The following is a 22,817-nucleotide window of genomic DNA, read 5'->3' on the forward strand; positions in this document are numbered from 1 at the left end:
TTTAATCTATATCTAATCTATATCTAATATGGCCACCAATCAATTTTAACTCCTTGTTGATTCAAGGTTTCAATATCTTTTAAGTTTCCTTGTACATCCAGAATTTCCGTGTATCAAACCATTTTATGTTTATCTATTGTACTGGGGTGTATAATTGTCTTCCATACTGGAGAACCATGTTGGGATTTCTTTATACTGTTGATGTTTTATTTTAATCCATATTTTATGTAATGCTTTTCCAATTTTATGGTTATGGAAATAGGAATGTGTTTTATGTTTTTTATCCCATAAAAACCCATGCCATCCAACCTGTTGGTCATATCCCTCAAGTGTTAATATTCTTGTATTACTAAGGAGTATCCATTCAGTTATCCATTGTAATATTGCTACCTGGTAATATAAATTCCAGATGTGGCAGTCCAAAGCCCCCTTGTTTTCTATAGCCTTCGTTTTATACATCTCAAAGTAGCATACATAATGCCCCTGCATACTATTTTTCCCCAACCACCCTGGGAGAATGATGGCTTGAGACACAGCTCAATTGAACCAGAACCATCTATCTAGTCCTCTAAGGAGGATTAGAACTCACAATCTCCCAGTTTCTAGTCTATTAGAAACCACACTAAACTGGCTCACAATTTGGAAAACATAATGTTTATGGAGTATTAGAGGCCACTCATCTATACCACCAATCTATTTGATGATGATATAAACTTCTTAGATGTTTGTTAAAGACAGCACTCTATTCAGTATAAGTATTCTAAACATTTGTTTAAACAAATTTAATTAAAGCCCTCAGTTCAGGGTTTATTTTATTTTATTTATTTATTTATTTATTAGATTTGTATGCGTCCCCTCTCCGCAGATTCGGGGCGGCTAACAACAGTAAAAAGACAACGTAAACAAATCTAATATTAAAAAAACTAAAAACCACAATTTAAGAGATCAGTCATACATACAGTCATACCATACATACATTTTATAAGCCTAGGGGAAGGGAATATTTTTGATGACAGAGGTGGGTTTTTAAGAGCTTACGAAAGGCAAGGAGGGTGGGGGCAACTCTGATATCTGGGGGGAGTTGGTTCCATAGGGGTCGGTGCCGCCACAGAAAAGGCTCTTCCCCTGGGTCCCGCCAAACGACATTGTTTAGTCGACGAGACCCAGAGAAGGCCAACTCTGTGGGACCTAACTGGTTGCTGGGATTCGTTAACAGGTATTAAATGTTAAAATAGATTGTATAAAAACTATTTTAAAGGAAATGTCTATATAGAAATTTTTACTAACAATTTGCTGGTTTTGCATGATACCTAAACATACTTGATTTCTGATAATCTTCCTCCATTTCGTTACTTATTTCACTATCTATTGTAAATAAATTCAAATCTAAAACCTTTTTAGTGTTAGATGATATCATTTTCAGGGCAACTTAAGCATTCAATCATTTCTCCAAAAACTTGGGGAGGGGGGAATCACATAGTCTAAATGACTGTAGAAGAAGGAGTGGCAGAAAATGTGGGTAGAGTTTTTTGTTTATTTGTTTATAAAATGTATTGACTGCCCATCTTATCACGTGGTAACTGAGATAAAAGAGGGATCAGCTACATAGCTACAACCAAATTAAGTCCAATGTCCCTTGAATTCCATTGATTTTTATATAACCCCAAGTAGGTGTTAACAGTGAGTTGAGAAGATTCCTGTGCTTAGGCATGAGTATTAATAAATCAGTCTAATTGGACTTTTACATGTGAACCTGATCTTTCGTATCTGATATTAATTTTCTCAAATAGCCATTAGCATCTGCTTGGGATTATATAACAGTTAATGGAATTCGGAGGGGGGGTTAGACTTCATTTGCTTATGGCTACTTAGAGATTCGAGGCTGATCCATCTTGTAACTCTGCCCCCAGATTCTACCACGCCTTCTACACTGACTTTCCAACAGAAATATAAACTCAAGATGATTTAAGTAAATACAATTTTTAATCAGTCTACTTAGTGTCTTCCATCATATTTTCTTCTTTCAGAATTTCTATCTTTTCTTTGCTCTTATAACTGTGTCAATTGCTCCATAAATACAGCACTTCAATCACTCAGTACCTGTTCAATTTTTATCTTCTGCTCTCTTCTATTTCATTCTGCTATCCATCCTTTGGCTACTTCTACCAGATAGAACTTTGTGGTGGCCTCTCACCAAGTCTACAAGCTTCGCTCCTTGTCTATCCAGAAGTTTCTCTCTCCTGGGAAAAAGGGATATCCTTCCAAACTATTTAACCCCAGGAGTCAAGATCCCCTTGGCTTTTTATCTATTGACAAAATATCAACAATAGTATAGGGAGAGAAAATGCTTATAGCATGTAGATAATGCGTGAATATAGACAGTGTAAAAAAGCCCAACATGTGGATTTGTAACCTGAAAAAAAAAAGACAAAAGAATATAGTTATCAAAAAATAAAAATTTACATAGAATTATTAAGTTCATCATCAGTAGGGAAAAAAGGAGCATATAAAATAGAAAGCTAAATGTTTGGGTGTTTGTGGGATAGCTTTATCAAGATAGCATGAAAATATAAAGTCATTAAGAAGCAACTTCCAATTTCTTCACAGCAGTTCCAAGCATTGTTACTGCCCTCCCAAATTATATAGCATAGTTCCAATCTTCTCATATACAGTCCTTTTTATTCAATAAATCTGGGAATCAACATTTCATTTTTAATCCATTTTGATAAAGAATTTCCGATATTTTATAAAAGTAGTTATTGTTCCTTCCTTAGCTAAACCATTCAATTTAGCAATTTCTGCAAGAGCTACTACCATCTTCACAATTTTCACAATTATATTCCACAATTAATTTCCTTCCAGGTATTTATGGCTTTTTTCCATTTTGTACATATACAATGTATTATATATGATAACTGCCTTGCTACAGTTACATTATATAAAGCCAGTATTCCATGAGACTATTTTGTTGGCTAACCTCATAAGAAAAGTTTAAGTTCCAACTAAATATTGATTTTTCTCTGCATCATCCTATGTGTTTACTCCAACATTATTTTCACTTCATAAGTGCACTGTGTATGGTCAAATGTCCTTTCATAATCTTCACATTTCCAACAAAGAGGTATCTTTATACTCTTAGACTGAAATGTTTACTTTCAATGTTAATTACTACCGAGTACTACCAATATCTCTTTACATAAACAGCTACATTCATATTAGAAAATTAATTAAATATTGTACAGTAGCCATGGTGGTTCAGTGGTTAGAATGAAGTATTGCAGGATAACTCTGCCCACAGCCTGCAATTCAATCCTGTTCAGCTCAGGTTGACTAAGCCTTCCATCTTTTCAAGGTCGGTAAAATGAGGACTGAGATTGTTGGGGGCAATATCCTGACACTGTAAACCACTTGAGGGTTATAAAGCATTGTTAAGTGATATATGTCTAAGTTATATTGCTGTAACCAATAATATAACACAGTCACCAGTGTGTTCAGATGCCCTGCAACATCTGTAAAAATGTACATAAGCCAGTAATAAAACATTGGTGGGAATGAAGAGTTGAAAAAGTTACTGCTAGGTTCTCATGGTATGTATTGTAGAATGTATTGCTAAGGTCCATCAGTTAATGTTCCTCATTTAAGAAGGTGAAATGTAAGACAAATTCATTTTATTGACCTGAAAAGAAATTATTTTTCTACTCCTAATTCACTTTTAAAATAGGAGAATTATCTTGGATGAATTAAAGTATGATAATAGAGACAGAGTAGTTTGTTCTGTGTAATCTTCCTTTGGGGGGGGGGAAATCTAAGAGTGGTCCATCTCTTGAATCATGACACTTACCTATGGATATTAATTATCTCAGTATGTTCTAAAAGTATCAGAAGATTGAGGATAAGTAGTACCAGATATACTTTTTTTATTACCAGTATTACAGCTACTTTTAAATTTCAGCAAATCACTTTAAAACTTCAATTAACAAATGAAAATGTCTTTAAGAAAAAGGAAGACACTGTACTAGCATATGGGTGGTTCTCGATTTACAACTACAATTGGGACCAGAATCTTGGTCAATGAACAAAGCAGTTTTAAGATATCCATACAACTGCTTCCCTGAACAACTTCAATCCTGGCTCTCGCAGTTTGACCATTAAATCATGCAGAGTCACTTGGCTAATGAAAGGGGTAGTGCATAAGTTTAATAAATAAATAAAAGAACCACGCAGGTCATTAAGCAGATAGAGTGAAAGAGCTGCCTACCATACATAGGAAGGCGTTCATGCCCTGGGCTGGAAAAATGAAGCAGGGATCCCAAAGGACCAAGCATTGTTTCTGTAGTCCAGAAAAAGACTTCTGCCCTCCCCTCCCGCCACCCGCACACATGGATTTTCTGGGGAAGCCGGCAGAGAAGATTGCAAATGGCAAACACATCATCACGATGCAAACAGTCATAAATGAGAATGGTTTGCCCATCACCCAGATCACAGTTGCATGGCTGCAGGTGAAGAAAGGGTGTTATAGCATTTTACTATGGCTAGAAGTTTTTAATGGACTATAAAGCACCCCCTCCAAGCCACCATACCTTTGAATGGTCATTAAACAATCCCTTGTAAGTTAAGAACCACCTATAGTAACTTTTGAATTTCCCAGCAAATGTTTCCATTTATACTTTTTATAATGAGCAATGTCCACAATCACTCAGAAGGTCCTAGAATACAAAGTAAATGTCATCAGTGCAGCCTCACAAACTCTACTATATTAAAGTTAGAGGAAGACATGTTGAACACGGAGTTGCAGGCAGTTTCGGGGCATAGATATTCAGGATGGAAATTCTGTGTTTCACTTCTGCAGTTGCTTTTAATGAAGTTCTCTGGAGTATTGATGTTGTAATGGTTCATGCATTCATAAAATGTATACATTAGCAATTATTGGAATAAAAAGCTATTGTTTAAATGAAAATGTAAAAAACAAAACCTTCACCAAAGTAATATAGGATGTCATCAAACCAAAGTAATAAAGGATGTAATAATAGCATTGTTTCAGACTTTAAATGTTAATTTAGATGTTTATTATAAGTGAAATGTTAATGTAGATGTTTTTTGTTGGTGAAATGAACTGTGAAGTTTTTTTTAATTCAATTTGAAAAACAAAGTTATTTACACATAATAATTGTAATGTCACTTGTACATATAGCTATAGAAAACAACTCAAGCATTTACAAAGTTCAGTTACGAACAGAATTTACTAAAAACCCTACACTTCTGAAATATATAATTTTTATCACTTCGATGCAGCTGAAATGTCTCTGTTGCCCAATTTGTAGCTTTGTTGTTTAATTACAGTGAACCAAATTGTATTCTGCAGCACTGGTGCCAAAACAAAATTTATATTCACTGTTTTAATAATTAACAATATTAAGACAATGGATTATTGTCTAAGAAGATACTTTCTTTGCTTGTTATTTAAAAATCATACATATGGAGGTAAGCTTTAGTTGGCCCCTCAGAATCTAAAGGAAGCTCTTACTAAGGAAAAATGCAGTGTTGCTATTGGTCTGTTTGCAGTTGTCCTAAACTTTTATTCTACTTTTTCATATGAGAGTTATTTCCCAAAGTAAATCAAAGTTATTTCCCAAAAAAAGTCAGGCAGTAGGGAAAGCAAGTAGGATGCTTGGCTGCATAGCTAGAGTTATAACAAGCAGGAAGAGGGAGATTGTGATCCCCTTATATAGAGCGCTGGTGAGACCACATTTGGAATACTGTGTTCAGTTCTGGAGACCTCACCTACAAAAAGATATTGATCAAATTGAACAGGTCCAAAGATGGGCTACAAGAATGGTGGAAGGTCTTAAGCTTAAAATGTATCAGGAAAGACTTAATGAACTCAATCTGTATAGTCTGGAGGACAGAAGGAAAAGGGGGGACATGATCGAAACATTTAAATATGTTAAAGGGTTAAATAAGGTCCAGGAGGGAAGTGTTTTTAATAGGAAAGTGAACACAAGAACAAGGGGACACAATCTGAAGTTAGTTGGGGGAAAGATCAAAAGAAACATGAGAAAATATTATTTTACTGAAAGAGTAGTAGATCCTTGGAACAAACTTCCAGCAGACGTGGTAGATAAATCCACAGTAACTGAATTTAAACATGCCTGGGATAAACATATATCCATCCTAAGGTAAAATACAGAAAATAGTATAAGGGCAGACTAGATGGACCATGAGGTCTTTTTCTGCCATCAGACTTCTATGTTTCTATGTTTCTAAATGGGTGTTATTATTGAGAGATGAAGCTATAGGACAGGTGTGTCAATTTTTAATTTCATTGAGGATTTCATCAGGGTTATGTTTGACCTCGGGGGGGGGGGGGCATGACTGGGATGGGTATAGCCAGCTTAACATCACTTGTAGCGGGAGCCTTTGGTGACCCAAATGCTCTGGCAATGAAAACGGGCTCCCGAGTTCTGTTTTCTCTAGCAGAGGCATTGCAGGCCAGTCATTCGCTGCTTCCAGGGTGGCCCTGTGAACCAGATCTAAGCACCCCAAAGGCTGAATGTGGCCCCCAGGCCTTGAGGTTGCCACCCCTGCTTTAGGAGATACCACAATATGTGTTATAGGTAAACTCATTTGGGGCTATACTCCATAAAATAATATTTTGCCCCAATGAATATAACTGAGTTTTTTCTTAAACATTGTTGCTTTTTTGGGATAGTTGCTACCTCTGCCGCTAATCTTAAAATGTTATATAAACAATACGTTTGCCGTAGGTTTGAACTACCCTGTTTTCCCCAAAATAAGACATCCCCTGATAATAAGCCCAATCAGGCTTTTGAGTGCATGGCAATAAAGCCAAGCACTTTTTTCAGGGTTCAAAAAATATAAGACAAGGTTTTATTTGCGGGGAAACACGGTAGAATTCTGCTGCTGCAGAGATTAAATGTTGGACTTTATGAGTGGGTGAATTTCAAATACAGGTGGTCCTCAACTTACGACCATTTATTTAGGACAAATTTTGAAAAAAATGACTTGAAGGCCAGCCTTTGCATTTACAACCATTTCAGTGTCCTTGCAGTCATACAATCATAATACGGGCACTCAGCAACCAACAATGTGTTTTCAGCAGTTGCTGCATCCCGAAGTTACCTGGCCATTATTTGTGACCTGGGAGGGGGCTTTCGTCAAACAAAATGACTGGGGTGAGCCACATCAAAAAGGTCATAAAATCGGGTGAGGGCTACATGAGCCGCCCCGAGTCTTCGGAGAGGGGCGGCATACAAATCTAAATAATAAATAAATAAATAAATGATGACTTATTTAAACATTGTGCCCCTTAGCAACGGAAGTTCCAATCCCAGTTGTGATTGTAAGCCAAGGACTATGTGTATTCCTATTTGATGTATATGTTTTCAATATTCATCTTGAAATACTTAAGATCTCATAAACAATTTGGTAAGGAGTTACAGATATTGCCTTTTTTTTCATGCAATGACAGATTATGTTTTGTGGGTCACCTTAATAAAGGTAGTGCAATTTTTATTTTGAAGTAAACAAAATATTTTTTTATTTTGAAAAACATCTAAAAAACCTACTGCATAGTCTATTTAAACATCTCCATCCTCCTCCGAACCTTCAGGGAACTCCTAAAGCAGTTCTATCCAATTATGAAGTTGTTTAACTTGAAGTTTCCATCTTTAGCTTTTCGCGAAGTTGAAATATAGATTCATGTATTTCTTTGTATTATACCTGTGAAGTTTGGGATATTACTCTGACCTCTTGAAGCTGAGCTTAACGCTGGAATAATTGAATGTCTAGGTAATATAATTTGTTGTTCATACCTTCTCTCAGGTGGAACCTGACAAGTTGAAAACACTAACAGAAGGTCTGGAAGCCTACAACCATGTCCGAAAACGGAACAGAAAGTAAGTACCCTATAAATCTTTACAATTTCAAGTATTCATCTCATCTCATGTAAGAAATGCAGGAATTTAAAAAAGGGGGAAATAACCAACTTAAATTTAAAAAGATTAAAAACTTTAATAAAACTCTTACATTTATATAGTTCCAGCCCAATGCCAGGCTACATTGATGGCAGGGATATTTTCAACTAGCAAGTCATTCTGTGTGCATGTCGGTCCCAGGGGGCAACTGTAAAAGATGGATAGTTGTTTGAATAGTAAATGTCCTTGTCTTCTGGGGGAATCTCCCATTTTTCCATGTGGTATTTTGTTCTAGCCATACTAGTGCATAGTCTATTTAAACATCTCCAGACCATCTACTCCTCCATCCAAACGCCAGAGAATTATCCTCTAGGCTACAGTATCCAATCCCTTCAGCTCTGCACCATGGAAGGGTTACATATTTTTGTGTCAAATCACCCTGGTGTATCGAAGGAACATCACAGCTCCTTATTTGCCTCTCGGCCCAACCCAGGGCCATTTCCAAGGCAGTTAATTTTATTGATAGCCGACAATTCTATCTATATGTGTCACATGTTTTTTTTTGCTGAATTTGAAAATTAAGGGAGACTAGGATAGATCTATTTCGGCCTTATTTTGGCCTCATCAGCTAGCCATACCCACTGGGACTTGAACCTGCAACATTTGCCTTGTAAGGCAGAGAATTATCCTCTAGGCCAGTGATTTTCAACCTTTTTTGAGCCACGGCACATTTTTTACATTTACAAAACCATGGGGCACATTGAGTGGGTGGGTGGGTGGGGGCGGCTAAAAAAAGTTTGGACAAAAAAATTCTCTCTCTCTCTTCCTCCCTTTCGCTCTATTTCTCCCTCCCTCTTTCTCTCCCTCCCTCTTTTTTTCTCTCTCCATCCCTCTTTCTTTCTGTCTTCCTTCTTTCCTCTTTTTTGCTCTCTTTCTCTCTCCCTCCCTACCTCCCTCTATGTCTTTCTCTCTCCCACCTTCCCTTCCTCTTTCTCTCGCTCTCTCTCTTGCTTTCTTTCTTTCTTTCTCTCTCTCTCTCTTTCTTTCTCTCTCTCTTGCTTGCTTTCTCTTTCTCTTTCTTTCTCTCTTTCTCTCTCTCTTTCTTTCCCTCTCTTGTTTTCTTTCTCTCTGAGCTTCGCGGCACACCTGACCATGTCTCGCGGCACACTAGTGTGCCACGGCACACTGGTTGAAAAACACTGCTCTAGGCTACAGTATCCAATCCCTTCAGCTCTGCACCAGGGAAGGGTTACATATTTTTGTGTCGAATCATACACATACACAAACACACACATACATATTCACTCATTTAAATCTGTTAAATAAACTTTACAGATTTCAAAATAGTTTCAAACACCATCTCAATAAGAGGCAATATGAGGATAAAATAAATAGATATGGTAAATTATGCCTTCTAAATCCTATATAATCTCCAGTGCAAGATTCACCAGAGGCAAAGAAGCGGTGTATTGGCCATTTTAGATATCTCAAGATCCCTGTAAGAGAATTTAAAATTAGCCTTTCAGTCTTAGTGCCCTACTGGTAATGAAGCATTTGAAATATTTGCTACGCTATACGAATGTTTGAATGTTACGAATTCTTCTCACGGGAATAAATTATATCCATCACATACACATAAAAATGGAAATGCTGAATTTAAGGAAATCCAAACCACATTGTCTCAAAATTGTGTGAATTTGCTAACCACTGAGACACACACACATCAAGGGAGTTTCTCCTAAAAGCTGTTTCAGTCCCCAAGATGCAACAGGCTTCTATTACATTCTCTTTTCTTTGTACCCAATGGATTGAAGAAGGAGATAGTATAAATAATTGCCTCTGCTCACCCTCCCTAATCCCTTCATCTAATCTGCCCCCCCCCATATTTTCACTAGCCAATAATTCCTAACCCCATATATTGGCCATTGGACAAACATTTATTTTGAGCCAAGGCAATCTATTTATCTAAGATTATAAAGTGAACGTGGCCTCTGGCAAATTTACAAGCTGATTAGTCTGTCCCATCTGTAATTACATCACGGAATAAAGACTGCCTTGTGCAGCTTGTAAAGAAGAAAAGTGATACACCTTAACAGATTGAAAAGCAATGAGCAGGTGAGCAATTAAATGAGTGACTGGTGGAGAGGGCACAGGAGACAAAGGAGGAAGCAATTATCCCCACTGGAGTTTAGCTCAGCACAATTACCCTTTGCAAACATTCAACATCCTATCTATGAAGAACTACTACTACTACTACTACTGTTACTATTACTGCTATTACAAACCGAAACATTTTTGAACACATATAGTATTAATTCTTTTAGTCCTGCAAGCAAATAAGGAGTAACCAATATTGGTATAGTTTTTCTTCTGCCTACTCAGCATTTCCAGATCTATTAGATTTTTATCCTACCTTTTATCTTTTCCCACCACAGCTTTTAGGAGAAACTGTATTACTTTATAAGTAACTCAAGGCGGTGAACATTCCTAATACTTTCCTTCTTCTCCTGTTTTTTCCTACAATAATCCTTTGAGGTGAGTTGGACTGAAACAGAGTTAGTGGCTCAACGTCACGCAGGAAACTAGAACTCCCAGTCTTCTAGTTTCAAGGCCAACACTTTAGTCACTATACTAAACTGGGTCTCTACTTAAAGGACAGAAGGAAAAGCCTTCCTTTGTCAAAACACTGCAAAGTTGTTCATGCCATTCATCTTTTCTTGCTAGTAGTGCCTTGCAAATACAACAAGCCTATTTTAGTTTTGTTTAAAGTTTTCTACTCCATTTGAATTGGGTTATTTACTGTTCTAATGTCTCTCTATGTTGTACTGTAAGCATATAACTCATTTACGCACCGTCCCCTGCCACATGGGACGATGACAACACAAGAAAAAAGAAATATCTCCAATAGATTAGCTAGATCAAGTGACCAACCATCTTTTACTTGCTGTTTTGGTTTTATTTTAGATATTTATTAGACGTTAGACAACACTTAACTAGTCCCATAAGCGGATATTTAACCTCCCAGACCAGGCAAAATATATAAAAGTTTATGACCTGAGGCATGGTTGTGCTATGTACCGGTAGGTATCTCCATAGATGGCAAAGAAAATAACCATTCTAATTTATTCACAATAAAAGTTCTAATTATAGTTGAAGATATAAGTAAGCCAGACTTTCAATTTGTACATGCTTAAAGATTTTAATTTTAATTTTTAAAACAGCAAATATCAAATTTAAAACTCATAGAAAGAAATGGTCTTTGCATAAATCTTGGCAATGGGTCCTGAGATTTTTTTTAAAAAAATTACTAATCCATAGTAACAAAGCTGAAATTTTCACCAAATTTGTCAGTTATTGCGAGATGACTTTTGATAAACTCCAGTTTTTCAACTGGTGCTACAGAATTATTTCCAATTCAGTTCAATATCTTCAGCCATTTGTCAATTCAAATACAGGGGAGGGCTGCCAAAACTTTTACTACCACACTGTGGGCGTGGCTTATGCAGGACGCCCTGCATTTTCTTTCAACATCTTTCAATGCAAATTGGGTGCTCTCAGGTGGAGCTCCATTTTCGCTACACCACTGCGTCCCCCCCCCCAATCTGGGCAGTAGCCCACCCCTGCCTGGACGCTTCTGCGCAAGCAAGCACATGAACCAGTAGTAAAGGGTTTTAGAACCCTCTACTGGGATGTGTGTACTGTGAATAGAATAAGATGGCGGCTACAGCCAAATACTATCAATCTGAAAAAAAGAATCCTAATCGATTTTGTTATGCATGCATGTGATAGTCGGTGGGTTAACACAGGCACAAATGTAGTCTTTTCCAAATTTAACAGATATCTAGGATTAGTGAGCACAGGCATGAAATGTAGCTGGTCTAACTGGCTCCCGCAGGGCAGTAGAGCCAACTGCGCGAAGCCCCAACCACCCACGCCGATGCCATGACATCTCTTTTTTGGGATGGTTTTCATGTTCTGCACATGGGCAGAATGCTTTGCGTATGCGTGGACAATGGCATGTGCGAATGAAGCATGCACATGCATGTAGAGCACACATTTGTGAGCCAGTAGGGAAGAGTCTTCGGAGAGGGACGGCATACAAATCTAATAAATTATTATTATTATTATTAGTAGTAGTAGTAGTAGTAGTAGTAGTAGTAGTAGTAGTAGTAGTAGTAGGTTTCATCCCTGCTCGGTTCCTGTCCCACCCAAATAGTCTATTAAATCAAGATAATTATATTTGATTTCTATGGCCCATTAGAGTTAACATGTATATTATTTCAGTTATTTCTGTACCATAAAATTTAAGAATATTAGTAAAAATATGAGTCTTAAACCATGACTTCGTTCTGGATAATTGTAAAGAACATAATCTTAAAGATGCTAACGAACATCATCTTAACCGTTTATTGTTCTATATAGCTACATGTGTTAATAGAATGCATTCAACTTGTTTGTGATCTATTGTTAACTTTCTGAGGCAGATTTGATAGATATTCAGAGGGAAGAAAGTATTTGAAAATCTTTGCACAAACAGATGTTATGTGTAGTGCTCTGTTTTAAAAATATTTTTTTCCAGATGAGAACATAAACATCTTTTTGTCCTAAAAGCTGTAGTGTTCATATAGCTATTAAAAATAGAATATCGTAACTATTTTGGAAATATATTTAAAAACGTTGGTATGGTTGTTATGCTTTTTTAATCTGTGTTAAGTTTTAGACTGAATTTAGAATTGAAATTCCTTACCAAAATGACCACATTTTCTGTCCTCTTACTGAGGTATGCAATTAGACAGATTTCACTTGAGTGAAACTCTTTTAAAGGAGAAATCCAGTTCAAATTGAAAAATTCACATGTTCAAGAAAGGCCTCCTTCTACAGAGAGAAAACATGGAGATGATTTTTCCCCCAAGTTGCACACTTAGAAGAAGGGAGTAGCTGCTCATCTCTTGTCCCATCTTGGGTTGTGCACATTGAACCGAGCTGCTATTTATTTGGCTATTTGGTTTGTGCACAAGTTGATCTCATTCACCACTCATCTCAGAAAACTATAATATTCTTTAAGAACTTTCAGTGCTATAATCATGAAGAGGAGTAACTTGTTTTGAATAAATTATTTTGTTCACTATTTTTATCACAAATTTTCCATCTACATGGTTAATTATTAAGTAGGAAATAAACCCACATTTACGCAAATTATCAATATATTCAATTGTCTTGTTAGAATAGAATAGAATAGAATTTTTATTGGCCAAGTGTGATTGGCCACACAAGGAATTTGTCTTGGTGCATATGCTCTCAGCGTACATAAAATAAAATGTATACATTTGTCAAGAATCATGTGGTACAACACTTAATGATTGTTATAGGGGTCAAATAAGCAATGAAGAAGCAATATTAATAAAAATCTTAGGATATAAGCAACAAGTTACAGTCATACAGTCAACATGGGAGGAAATGGGTGAAAGGAATGATGAGAAAAACTAGTAGAATAGAAGTGCAGATTTTGTAAAAAGTCTCACAGTGTTGAGGGAATTACTTGTTTAGTAGAGTGATGGTGTTCAGAAAAAAACTGTTCTCGTGTCTAGTTGTCTTGGTGTGCAGTGCTCTGTAGTGACGTTTTGAGAGTAGGAGTTGAAACAATTTGTGTCCAGGATGTGAGGGGTCAGTAAATATTTTCCCCGCCCTCTTTTTGACTCGTGCAGTATACAGGTCCTCAATGGAAGGCAGATTGGCAGCAATTGTTTTTTCTGCAGTTCTGATTATCCTCTGAAGTCTGTGTCGGTCCTGTTGGGTTGCAGCACCAAACCAGACAGTTATAGAGGTGCAGATGACAGACTCAATGATTCCTCTGTAGAACTGTACCAGCAGCTCCTTGGGCAGTTTGAGCTTCCTGAGCTGGCGCAGAAAAAACATTCTTTGTTGTGCTTTTTTTATGATGTTTTTGATGTTAGGTGACCATTTTAAAATATTCCTCTTCCTATTTATTCTATTCTTGATATATAATAAGACTCCAAACACATCTGTACTGTATTTTTCGAAGTATAAAGCACACCTTTCCCCCCCAGTCTTATATTCTGAATGTAGCCCCAGCCAATCTCTGAAATTGAGGTTTCAGAGGTTGAAAAATGCAGCTTCAAGCCATTGAAATGGAGCTTCAGACATTGAAACAGAGCTTCAGAAAAAAAAAGCCTTTGAAACAGTTTCAGACTGAAACGGGGCTTGAGAAAAAAAAGCCTCCAAGACGGAGCTTCAGAAAAAAAGTCTCTGAAATGGAGGTTTCAGAGGCGGGGGAAAAAAAGCAAGGAGCAGACCTCACAACCAATGAACCCTGGGAACAGGGTTGCTAAAATCCACCTCTGGGAACAGCTGATTGGGGTATTCTGGGAGGCCGATCCATCCATCCATCCATCCATCAACTTTTTTCTTATTTTTCTCCCCCAAAATTAAACGTGTGTTATACTGCAATGCGTCTTACAGTTAAAAAAATCTGGTACTGTACTTCTGTTTCCCCCAATTTTGCTGCACTTAAATCCTATATTTTGAGATTCCCAGACCTCACAATTTTAATCAGTGCATCTCCAACTGTTTTATTATTTTTTAAAAATTCTATAAGTCTGTAATTTTAGACTATGTATATAACTTCTTTTAAAATATAATATTTAAAAAGCTCTAACCAACTGCTTTCAATGTATGTCTTCCCTTTCTTTCAAATCTTTGTCATTAATTATTTTTCCTAATGTTATTCTTAATTCCTTTTATTTCCTATAAAACCTTCTTCAAGTATACCTTGCTGGTTTTGATCAGTTATTAACATTCTACTAATACATAAATATGTGTCAGATATATACATGTGAATGTGTGTGGATGGATGGATGGATGGATGGATGGATGGATGGATGGATGGATAGGCATTGCCTTTATTTGTTGGAATCAACAGGTAGCATTGAAAGTCACAATCACAGGATGGCAAGTCAATGCAGCATAATCCCAAAACAGGTTACGAACACCAAATTGCAATCACATTATTGCTAGGACACTGCAATGATCAGAACTCCAAGAATCAGTTGTACAATAAGTAGCAATTGTACAGTGTGGTCAACAGCTCTTGAATGAATGGTCATAATTTGAAGACTACTTGCATGTCTTTGCCTGTGTACACACTAAACTGAAAATATACAAAAATGTATCTCTATTATTGAAAAACTGAATAGAATGTTAACTTGAAGTTGCAATATACAGTGTTCCCTCAATTTTCGCGGGTTCGAACTTCGCGGAAAGTCTATACCACGGTTTTTCAAAAATATTAATTAAAAAATACTTTGCTGGTTTTTTCCCTATACCATGGGTTTTCCCACCCGATGATGTCATACGTCATTGCCAAACTTTAGTCTGCCTTTAATAAATATTTTTTTTAATAAACTTTAATAAATAAACATGGTGAGTAATAATCTGAATGGTTGCTAAGGGAATGGAAAATTGCAATTTAGGGGTTTAAAGTGTTAAGGGAAGGCTTGGGATACTGTTCATAGCCAAAAATAATGTATTTACTTCTGCATCTCTACTTCGCGGAAATTCGACTTTCGCGGGCGGTCTTGGAACGCATCCCCCGCGGAAAGCGAGGGAACACTGTATATGTATGTATGTATGTACGTATATTCTACTGAAAAGCTGCAGCATTATTGTAAATCTATTCCTCCCTTTTCATCTTAGAAGTGGGAAGCTAAATAACCATTTAGAAGCTGCTATCCATGAGGCCATGAGTGAACTTGACAAAATCTCTGGGAATGTAAGTACCTAATAGTTAATTTGTGGGAAGGGGTGTGACAGCAGAGGGAGGAGAAATAGGATTCCCCAAGCCTAGCGTTTGTGAAGAAGCAGATAACTGGAGCAGAAGCAAGAAGGGGAAGGTTTACAGAAAATAAATATTCCACGTAGTTTAAGATAATGAGTTGACCATAATATTTCAAAACATACATTCCCAATTAATTAATTAGGTAGATTTAAATACATTCTCAGATCTAAAATAGAAGTAATAACTTGGCTCAAATTGGTTCTCTAGACACTGTATCGTGTCCCAGTGATTTCAACAAGTTGCTTTTTCCACCTCTATTCATAGCTAGTATCCTGTCCCAATATTATTATTTTCACTGCTTCTGACTATCAGAGATGTGTTGTAAGGAACAAACCTGGTGAGGCAAGAACCAACAGTTTCCACATTAAGGGAGAATTTTTATGCCAACATACCTCAGCTGCTTCTCAAAATCAGCCAAAAGTTGACTGGCTTTCAAGGCACAGGGAAGAGACTTAGAATTTAAACCATGAACCATATGTATAGGTTTCGCTCTGACATACTGAAATAGGAAGCTCTTCTATATGTTTGTACCTTCATGCTAGGCCAGTGATGGTGAACCTTTTTTTCCCTTGGGTGCCAAAAGAGCATGCACGCATGCTATCGCACATGTGTGAGTGCCCACACCCATAATTCAATGCCTGGGGAGGGCGAAAACAGCTTCCCCTGCTCCCCGGAGGTCCTCTGGAGGCCGGAAATGGCCTGTTTCTCAACTTCTGGTGGGCCCAATAGGCTCATGTCTCCAGGCTCCAAAAGCTTCCCTGGAGCTGGGGGAGGGTAAAAATGCCCTCCCCCATCCTCCAGGAGGCTCTTTGGAAGCCAAAAACACCCTCCCAAAGCCTCTGTGCAAGCCCAAAATCAGCTGGCTGGGACACACACGCACGTTGGAGCTGAGCTCGGGCAATGGTTCATATGAGCAGATATGGCTCCCCGTGCCATAGGTTCGCCATCATTGTTCTACGTTATAACAAAACTGATCTAGCTGAGTCAAATATCTGTAGAGATGATAATATGTTATCTAGTATATAAGAAGTTTAAAATATTATTTAATATTTCATTACTGTTAATGAGGAGCAGGTTGATTTGCTCGGTTAGGATGCTGAGTTGACAAGCAGCAAGTCCGTGGTTGAGACCCAGTTGCTACCATGGGACATGGGGAGCTCCTATCAATCGTTCCAGCTCCTGCTGTCCTAGCAGTTCGAAAGCATGCATTCATAAGAAGATACCCCTTCGGTAGGCACGCTAATGGGGACATGAAAGGAGCCCGCAACTGGGCATCCCACAGGCAATGATTAGATTAGATTAGATTAGATTAGATTAGATTTATTGGATTTATATGCCGCCCCTCTCCGCAAACTCGGGGCGGCTCACAACAATAATAAAAAACAGTACATAATAAAAATCCAATGCCCACCAATCTAATTACAATTTAAAATTAGTAACTTCATAAAACAATCCCAATATATATTAAAAAAACAGGCACACAGTCAATCAATCAACAAAACAACATGGGCAAGGGGGAGGTGTTTTAGTTCCCCCATGCCTGACGGCAGAGGTGGGTCTTAAGGAGTTTACGAAAGGCAGGGAGGGTGGGGTCAATCCTAATCTCAGGGGGGAGCTAGTTCCAGAGGGTTGGGGCCCCCACAGAGAAGGCTCTTCCCCTGGGTCCCGCCAGACGACATTGTTTAGTCGATGGGACCCGAAGAAGGCCCACTCTGTGGGACCTTACCCGTCGCTGGGATTCGTGCGGCAGGAAATATTATCTAATATTTCATTACTGTTAATGAGGAGCAGGTTGATTTGCTCGGTTAGGAAGCTGAGTTGACAAGCAGCAAGTCCGTGGTTGAGACCCAGTTGCTACCATGGGACATGGTGAGCTCCTATCAATCGTTCCAGCTCCTGCTGTCCTAGCAGTTCGAAAGCATGCATTCATAAGAAGATACCCCTTCGGTAGGCACGCTAATGGGGACATGAAAGGAGCCCGCAACTGGGCATCCCACAGGCAATGGTTATGTCACAGCTAATTCATTCAACCCGGAAGCAACTCTGTGCTTTCGACACGAGTGCTATGCAATTACTGTTAATCCTTAAAGTCTCTCCTTTTTGTTTTCCCTAGGTGCATCAGATTCCACAGGGAGACAGACAGCTGAAGCCTCCAAAACCCAAGAGGAGGAAGATCTCTAGATAACATTGAATGTCTTTGTTACTGATCTGGCTCTTACATAACATGCACATAATTTTCATATATATAAATATATATAGATATATAATCACCACAAGGTGCTAAACAAAACAGTGGTACAGTATTCTTATTGATAAAGAGGGAGAAAGTTAATCCAGATCTTCTAAAGATTGAAGAGTGTCTATAAATCCTTTTTTTCTATAATACTAAAATTGTGATTATAAAATTATAGTCCAAATGTTTCTGCAAAATTTTCATTATGTACATAGATAAAACAGAATTTCATGACGATATCTGAAATGTAAATAGTGTACTATTGTCATGTACAAGCTTACCTAATGCACACTTTATCTTTTATTGTACAAAAGAATAGTGTACAAAATTCTTTGGTTTCTATTGAGTACACATACAAGAGACAACCAATGTAAAGTGATAAATAAAAATACAGCCTAAATGCTTTTATATAATAATGTAAAAAATGCTGTTTTTGTATTTAACAGCAGTGAAAAGGCATGATTATGTAATCCCCTAATTATGACCTAACACTTTTGCCACTGAGTGTTCATTTATAGTGTCTGTTTGGAATGAACCTGGCCTGGAAGTACTGTAGGAGAGTGAAACCTTGCAGATTCCTAATGGGATGTGGGCTCATAGGTCAAATTAAGATATCAAAAGCTGCAACTACCGGTTGCGTGAGGTTTTTTTTTTTAATTGAGTTTTAAATTACAGTATTGTAGATTTTTTTAAAATTAAAAATATTTAGATAGACTATTTGAATCAGCTTTAACAGAATTTCCTAGCGACCCGCTTTGAAATCAGAAACATATCAGCATTTATTTTTACTTCCTTTTTTTCCCCAAAGCTTTGAACAAAGCCTAAAGTAGCTATTCCAATTTATTTAAGCAAAGAACACAATTCCTATTCAAGTATGAGAGCAATAGCCCAATTGAAGGATTCATTGTTGTTGCTAATTGTTATCATTAAGATTACAATTTAGCAAAAACGTGTTCCTAAATTAACAAAGGGATTCAATGACCAGTTGTCCTTGGATATTTTTACTATGTTCAGTAGACTGGGTGAGTGTAAGCAATTACTGAATTCCACTGCCTGCCAATACCAACAGCATTTTCCTTATTAATACTAAGGTTAAAGGTGGCTTGCTGAACTGTTAGCAGCAGTGGCCAGGATCCATCCAAAGGACTCCACAGCTAGTTCAGTGCACCTGTAATATTTTTCAAAGTATCTTTTGAACAAAATCTCCTTATTCCCAGTTTGGAGATTATCAGCATTCTTGAACTATTGGCAACTTTCAAAACAATTATTTCCAGTACGGTGGAATTCTTGTTGGAGACAGGTAGCAATTAGTTAAAGCCCGGTTGAAACATATCCAAATCTTTGGACAGACCTAATGTAGCTCTTTGGATCCCAGCCAGTGATTTTATCAGTATTATGTAACATATCAGATTTATTTTATTTAATAAGAATTATTTATACCATTAACAGATTCGTATATATAAATATATAAATATATCTTTATATATATTTATATTAATGTGGCAGAAATGTGCAGGTTGAATCTATTAACTAGATTATTTATGTTATGTTAAGTTTGAAAGAAATGTGAAGCATATATGTTAGAATATGATAGTACACTACAGATACATGAACCTGAAGCTATGAGGTTTCTCAAAACACCCATTGTGTACCTTTGAAAGAAATTATAATGCAGTGTCATTTTTAATATGGGTGCTGCATATAATGGCAGTGGCCTTCTCCCCTTTTCCAAGTATCCCAATTCACTATGCCTAGGCCCAAGATGGAGTCTCCTGAGGACTACCTGCTACCTCTTCATCTAGGAGCCACCGTTGTATCTCATCCTGTAACGTCATTCCTTAAAATGGCCTAGTTACCTCTCCTAGCAAAGATTACTGGTAATCAGCAGTATCCAAGGCTGATAACAATAAGTCTATAACCAAAATGTAGTGCTCATATGAAGAGAACTTATCACCTGCCTAAATTCATGTTCTTTGGGCCCCACTCCACTTCCCATGTGAAATGAGTCCCAGAGGACAACAACTTTTGGGAAACAATTCCCCCCACGCCCCCAGTCCGTTCTCCTTCCCAATGCACATAACTCAAGCATGGGGCTAGATCACCTACTGTCAACTGGACCGCTCTCATTCCTTTGTCCATACCCCAGTCTGCAATTAACCACACTAAGCTACAGTGACCTGGAGACAGGAATTCTTCCACTCTTCTACCTGATGGGTAGGTTCATTGTGTCTTCTATGTGATGGCAGGGTAGTCTCCACAATCCTACACAAAAGCTCATTTGAAATGATACTTTGTGTATCTTTGTGTATTTAGCACTCTTTCATTTTGTTTTATTTTTGTTACAAGTTGATGTGTTTGTTATGTTTAAAGAGTTAATGTTGTCCATTTTTCGTACCAGCCGGCTTTCTGCTCGTGTCTAAACAGATGTTTCTATTCATGAATACTCATGGGTGTGTGTATGGGTGGATGTGTGTTTATATTTAGTAGTTTTTTAAAGATTTTTTTTTTGGTCCCTAAAACTGAATTTGTATTGACCAACCCTTCTTTTGACATTTTTAACTAATTAGGTTTGTACTCTTTTCTCACCAATGTATACTTTACATTAGTAGTCTATGTAAAGTATTTTTGTGCACTCGATTTCATTAATATTGGCATTGATGTGGGTGCTAGGAATAGTTTGTTTCAGTCCATACAGATTTTTCCCTCCTTTTTAGAGTTTTTATGGTTTTATGTAAGCAGTTGATGTAAATATTGTGAGCATTACAGGTCATGCAGTGTTGTAACATTTTTAAAAATGTTGCACATACTTTACAATTAAAAAGCTGGTCGCTCGTACTTGAATTTGCCCATAGAGCCATTTCTTTCTCTTTGCATTAATGCATAAATGACTTCTTTTAAGAAAAACAAACAAACTCAAGGCCCAACCCTATTTTTTTTTTTGTTGTTATTGTTTAACAAATCTATATTTTTCTAACAGAAGATTTTAACATTTAAAATGTTTTGCCACCTTTCTAATTTATAATAATAAGCTCCTATATTTAAAGAATGGGGAAAAATACCTTCATTTGCAAAGGTAGAAGAACTGATTCTGTAACTTGGCACGATGACAGAAACGGGAAGCAGAACCAGTGAAATTGGGCCCCATAAGATGACTAGCCTCTCATTAGCTCAATTAGTGGATGTTTGTGTGGTGTTTTGAGGATATAAAGTGGTAACTATCCTCATGTGTCTATTTATTTATTTATTCTTGGTCAATTGTGATAAAAATTATATAAAATCAAAGAAATTATTCTTTCTATCATGGAGATTTATGAACACCATTTCTGTTTATGAAGAAGTTTTAATTCCTCTAGCCAATTATTTAGGCTGACGAGTGTTGCTGGCACTAGTTCTGAAAATCATATCCAAAGGGTGAAAATTAATATATGTCCCATAGTAGTTATGGCCACAGTCTTAAGTTTGGAGTTTTGTTTTAGTCTTCATATTTAAATTGCTCAATGCCATTGTGCAGACAACATGCTAATAACGCAATGTTATTTGTGAATTCCCAGAATTTAATGGTATAAAGTATCATGGTGGACTGAATTACCTTTTATTAGCTACAGTTTGTATTTTGCTACATAGGGTTTTTAATATGAATATTCCAGAAGAGCAGTAGCATAATAATGCTTTTCTATTTTAAAAGAACCCCATTCTAGTCTTATTAAGAGTTAGATTTTTTTAAAAGAAAACAAAAATACCAGTTTTGTAAAATTTGATAAAATTGTCAATATTATGATTAAATCACACAAAAAATCTCACTGTGATGTTCTCTTCCGAAAGGGGGCCATATTTGCACAACATTGAGCTGGGAGGGGGTGCACATCCCTGACTTAAAAATGGGGTGTATATTGTAATATTAAATAACCCAAAACTAATGCTGAGTTAAATATTTAAAACTGAGATTGATTGACCCTCCACATTTGCATGTTGTATTCACATTCTAATATTGGTGTCAATTAATTAAATACCATATCCACAGGCCCATAAAAACTTGAAAATTTATATTTTCTACTATACTCTTCACATTACTGCTAGTGAAACCTTAGTCTTATCCTTTAATTCACTTATTCTGTGGAATTTACCTAAATGAAGTTTGCAAAGGCCTTGAGGACATGAGCTTTAATTTCAGAAGTTGGTCTACGCACTTAATTGCATCCTACATATTTTATCTGACATTTTAAAAACTGGTGCTATTCACAAAGAAGGCATATTCCTTTCAATGCAGATGCAAGTATTTTATTGATTATCTCCAAAAGTGACCAATGACCAGATGATCATGAAAGACACTTCATGCATATCCTGATTTTTCTCCAAATAATGTAATCAAATACATATATACATCACTTTTACAAACGCCAACGTTTCAGAAAACTAGCTATGGTTCAACTGTTATGGTATTGTTTTACAAAAGAAGAAGAAATAATTAAGGGGGTATATGCTTGCTTTGTTATCATTTTGGTGATCCTAATAGTCTACGACATGGAGTATAGATTGAACTGAAGAGGGTCTGATTCATTGACTGCATCACAATCTTGAAACAGTTTATTAATCCATATCCTACTTAATCATGAAAGTCCCTGTAATTCGAATGAACTTTCGAAGTCTGCATGGCTAAGAGTCAAGGATTCAAGAGGTACCACCAGCTACTGGTAAAGATAGTCCTTGACGTACGACCAAAATTGAGGCCAAAATCTGTTACTAAGTGAGACAATTGTTAAATGAGTTTTGCCCCATTTTGTGACCTTTCTTGCCA

General features: G+C 36.9%; 1 protein-coding gene across 5 annotated transcripts in view; it reads left to right on the top strand.

Moving 5' to 3' along the window:
• The window catches only part of MBD5 (methyl-CpG binding domain protein 5), a 177,398-nt gene extending 155,592 nt beyond the window's left edge, over nucleotides 1-21,806 (top strand). For all 5 annotated transcript variants that reach the window (XM_070731496.1, XM_070731499.1, XM_070731498.1 and 2 more), the window contains 3 exons: nucleotides 7,843-7,916; nucleotides 15,648-15,723; nucleotides 17,903-21,806. In XM_070731496.1, the coding sequence (XP_070587597.1) occupies nucleotides 7,843-7,916; nucleotides 15,648-15,723; nucleotides 17,903-17,974 (222 nt within the window). In that variant the 3' untranslated portion in view covers nucleotides 17,975-21,806. The remainder of the gene's footprint in view (nucleotides 1-7,842; nucleotides 7,917-15,647; nucleotides 15,724-17,902) is intronic.
• Nucleotides 21,807-22,817: the final 1,011 nt, after the last annotated feature.

Source organism: Erythrolamprus reginae, chromosome 1 (assembly GCF_031021105.1).
Source record: "Erythrolamprus reginae isolate rEryReg1 chromosome 1, rEryReg1.hap1, whole genome shotgun sequence".
Classification (NCBI taxonomy): Eukaryota; Metazoa; Chordata; class Lepidosauria; order Squamata; family Dipsadidae; genus Erythrolamprus; species Erythrolamprus reginae.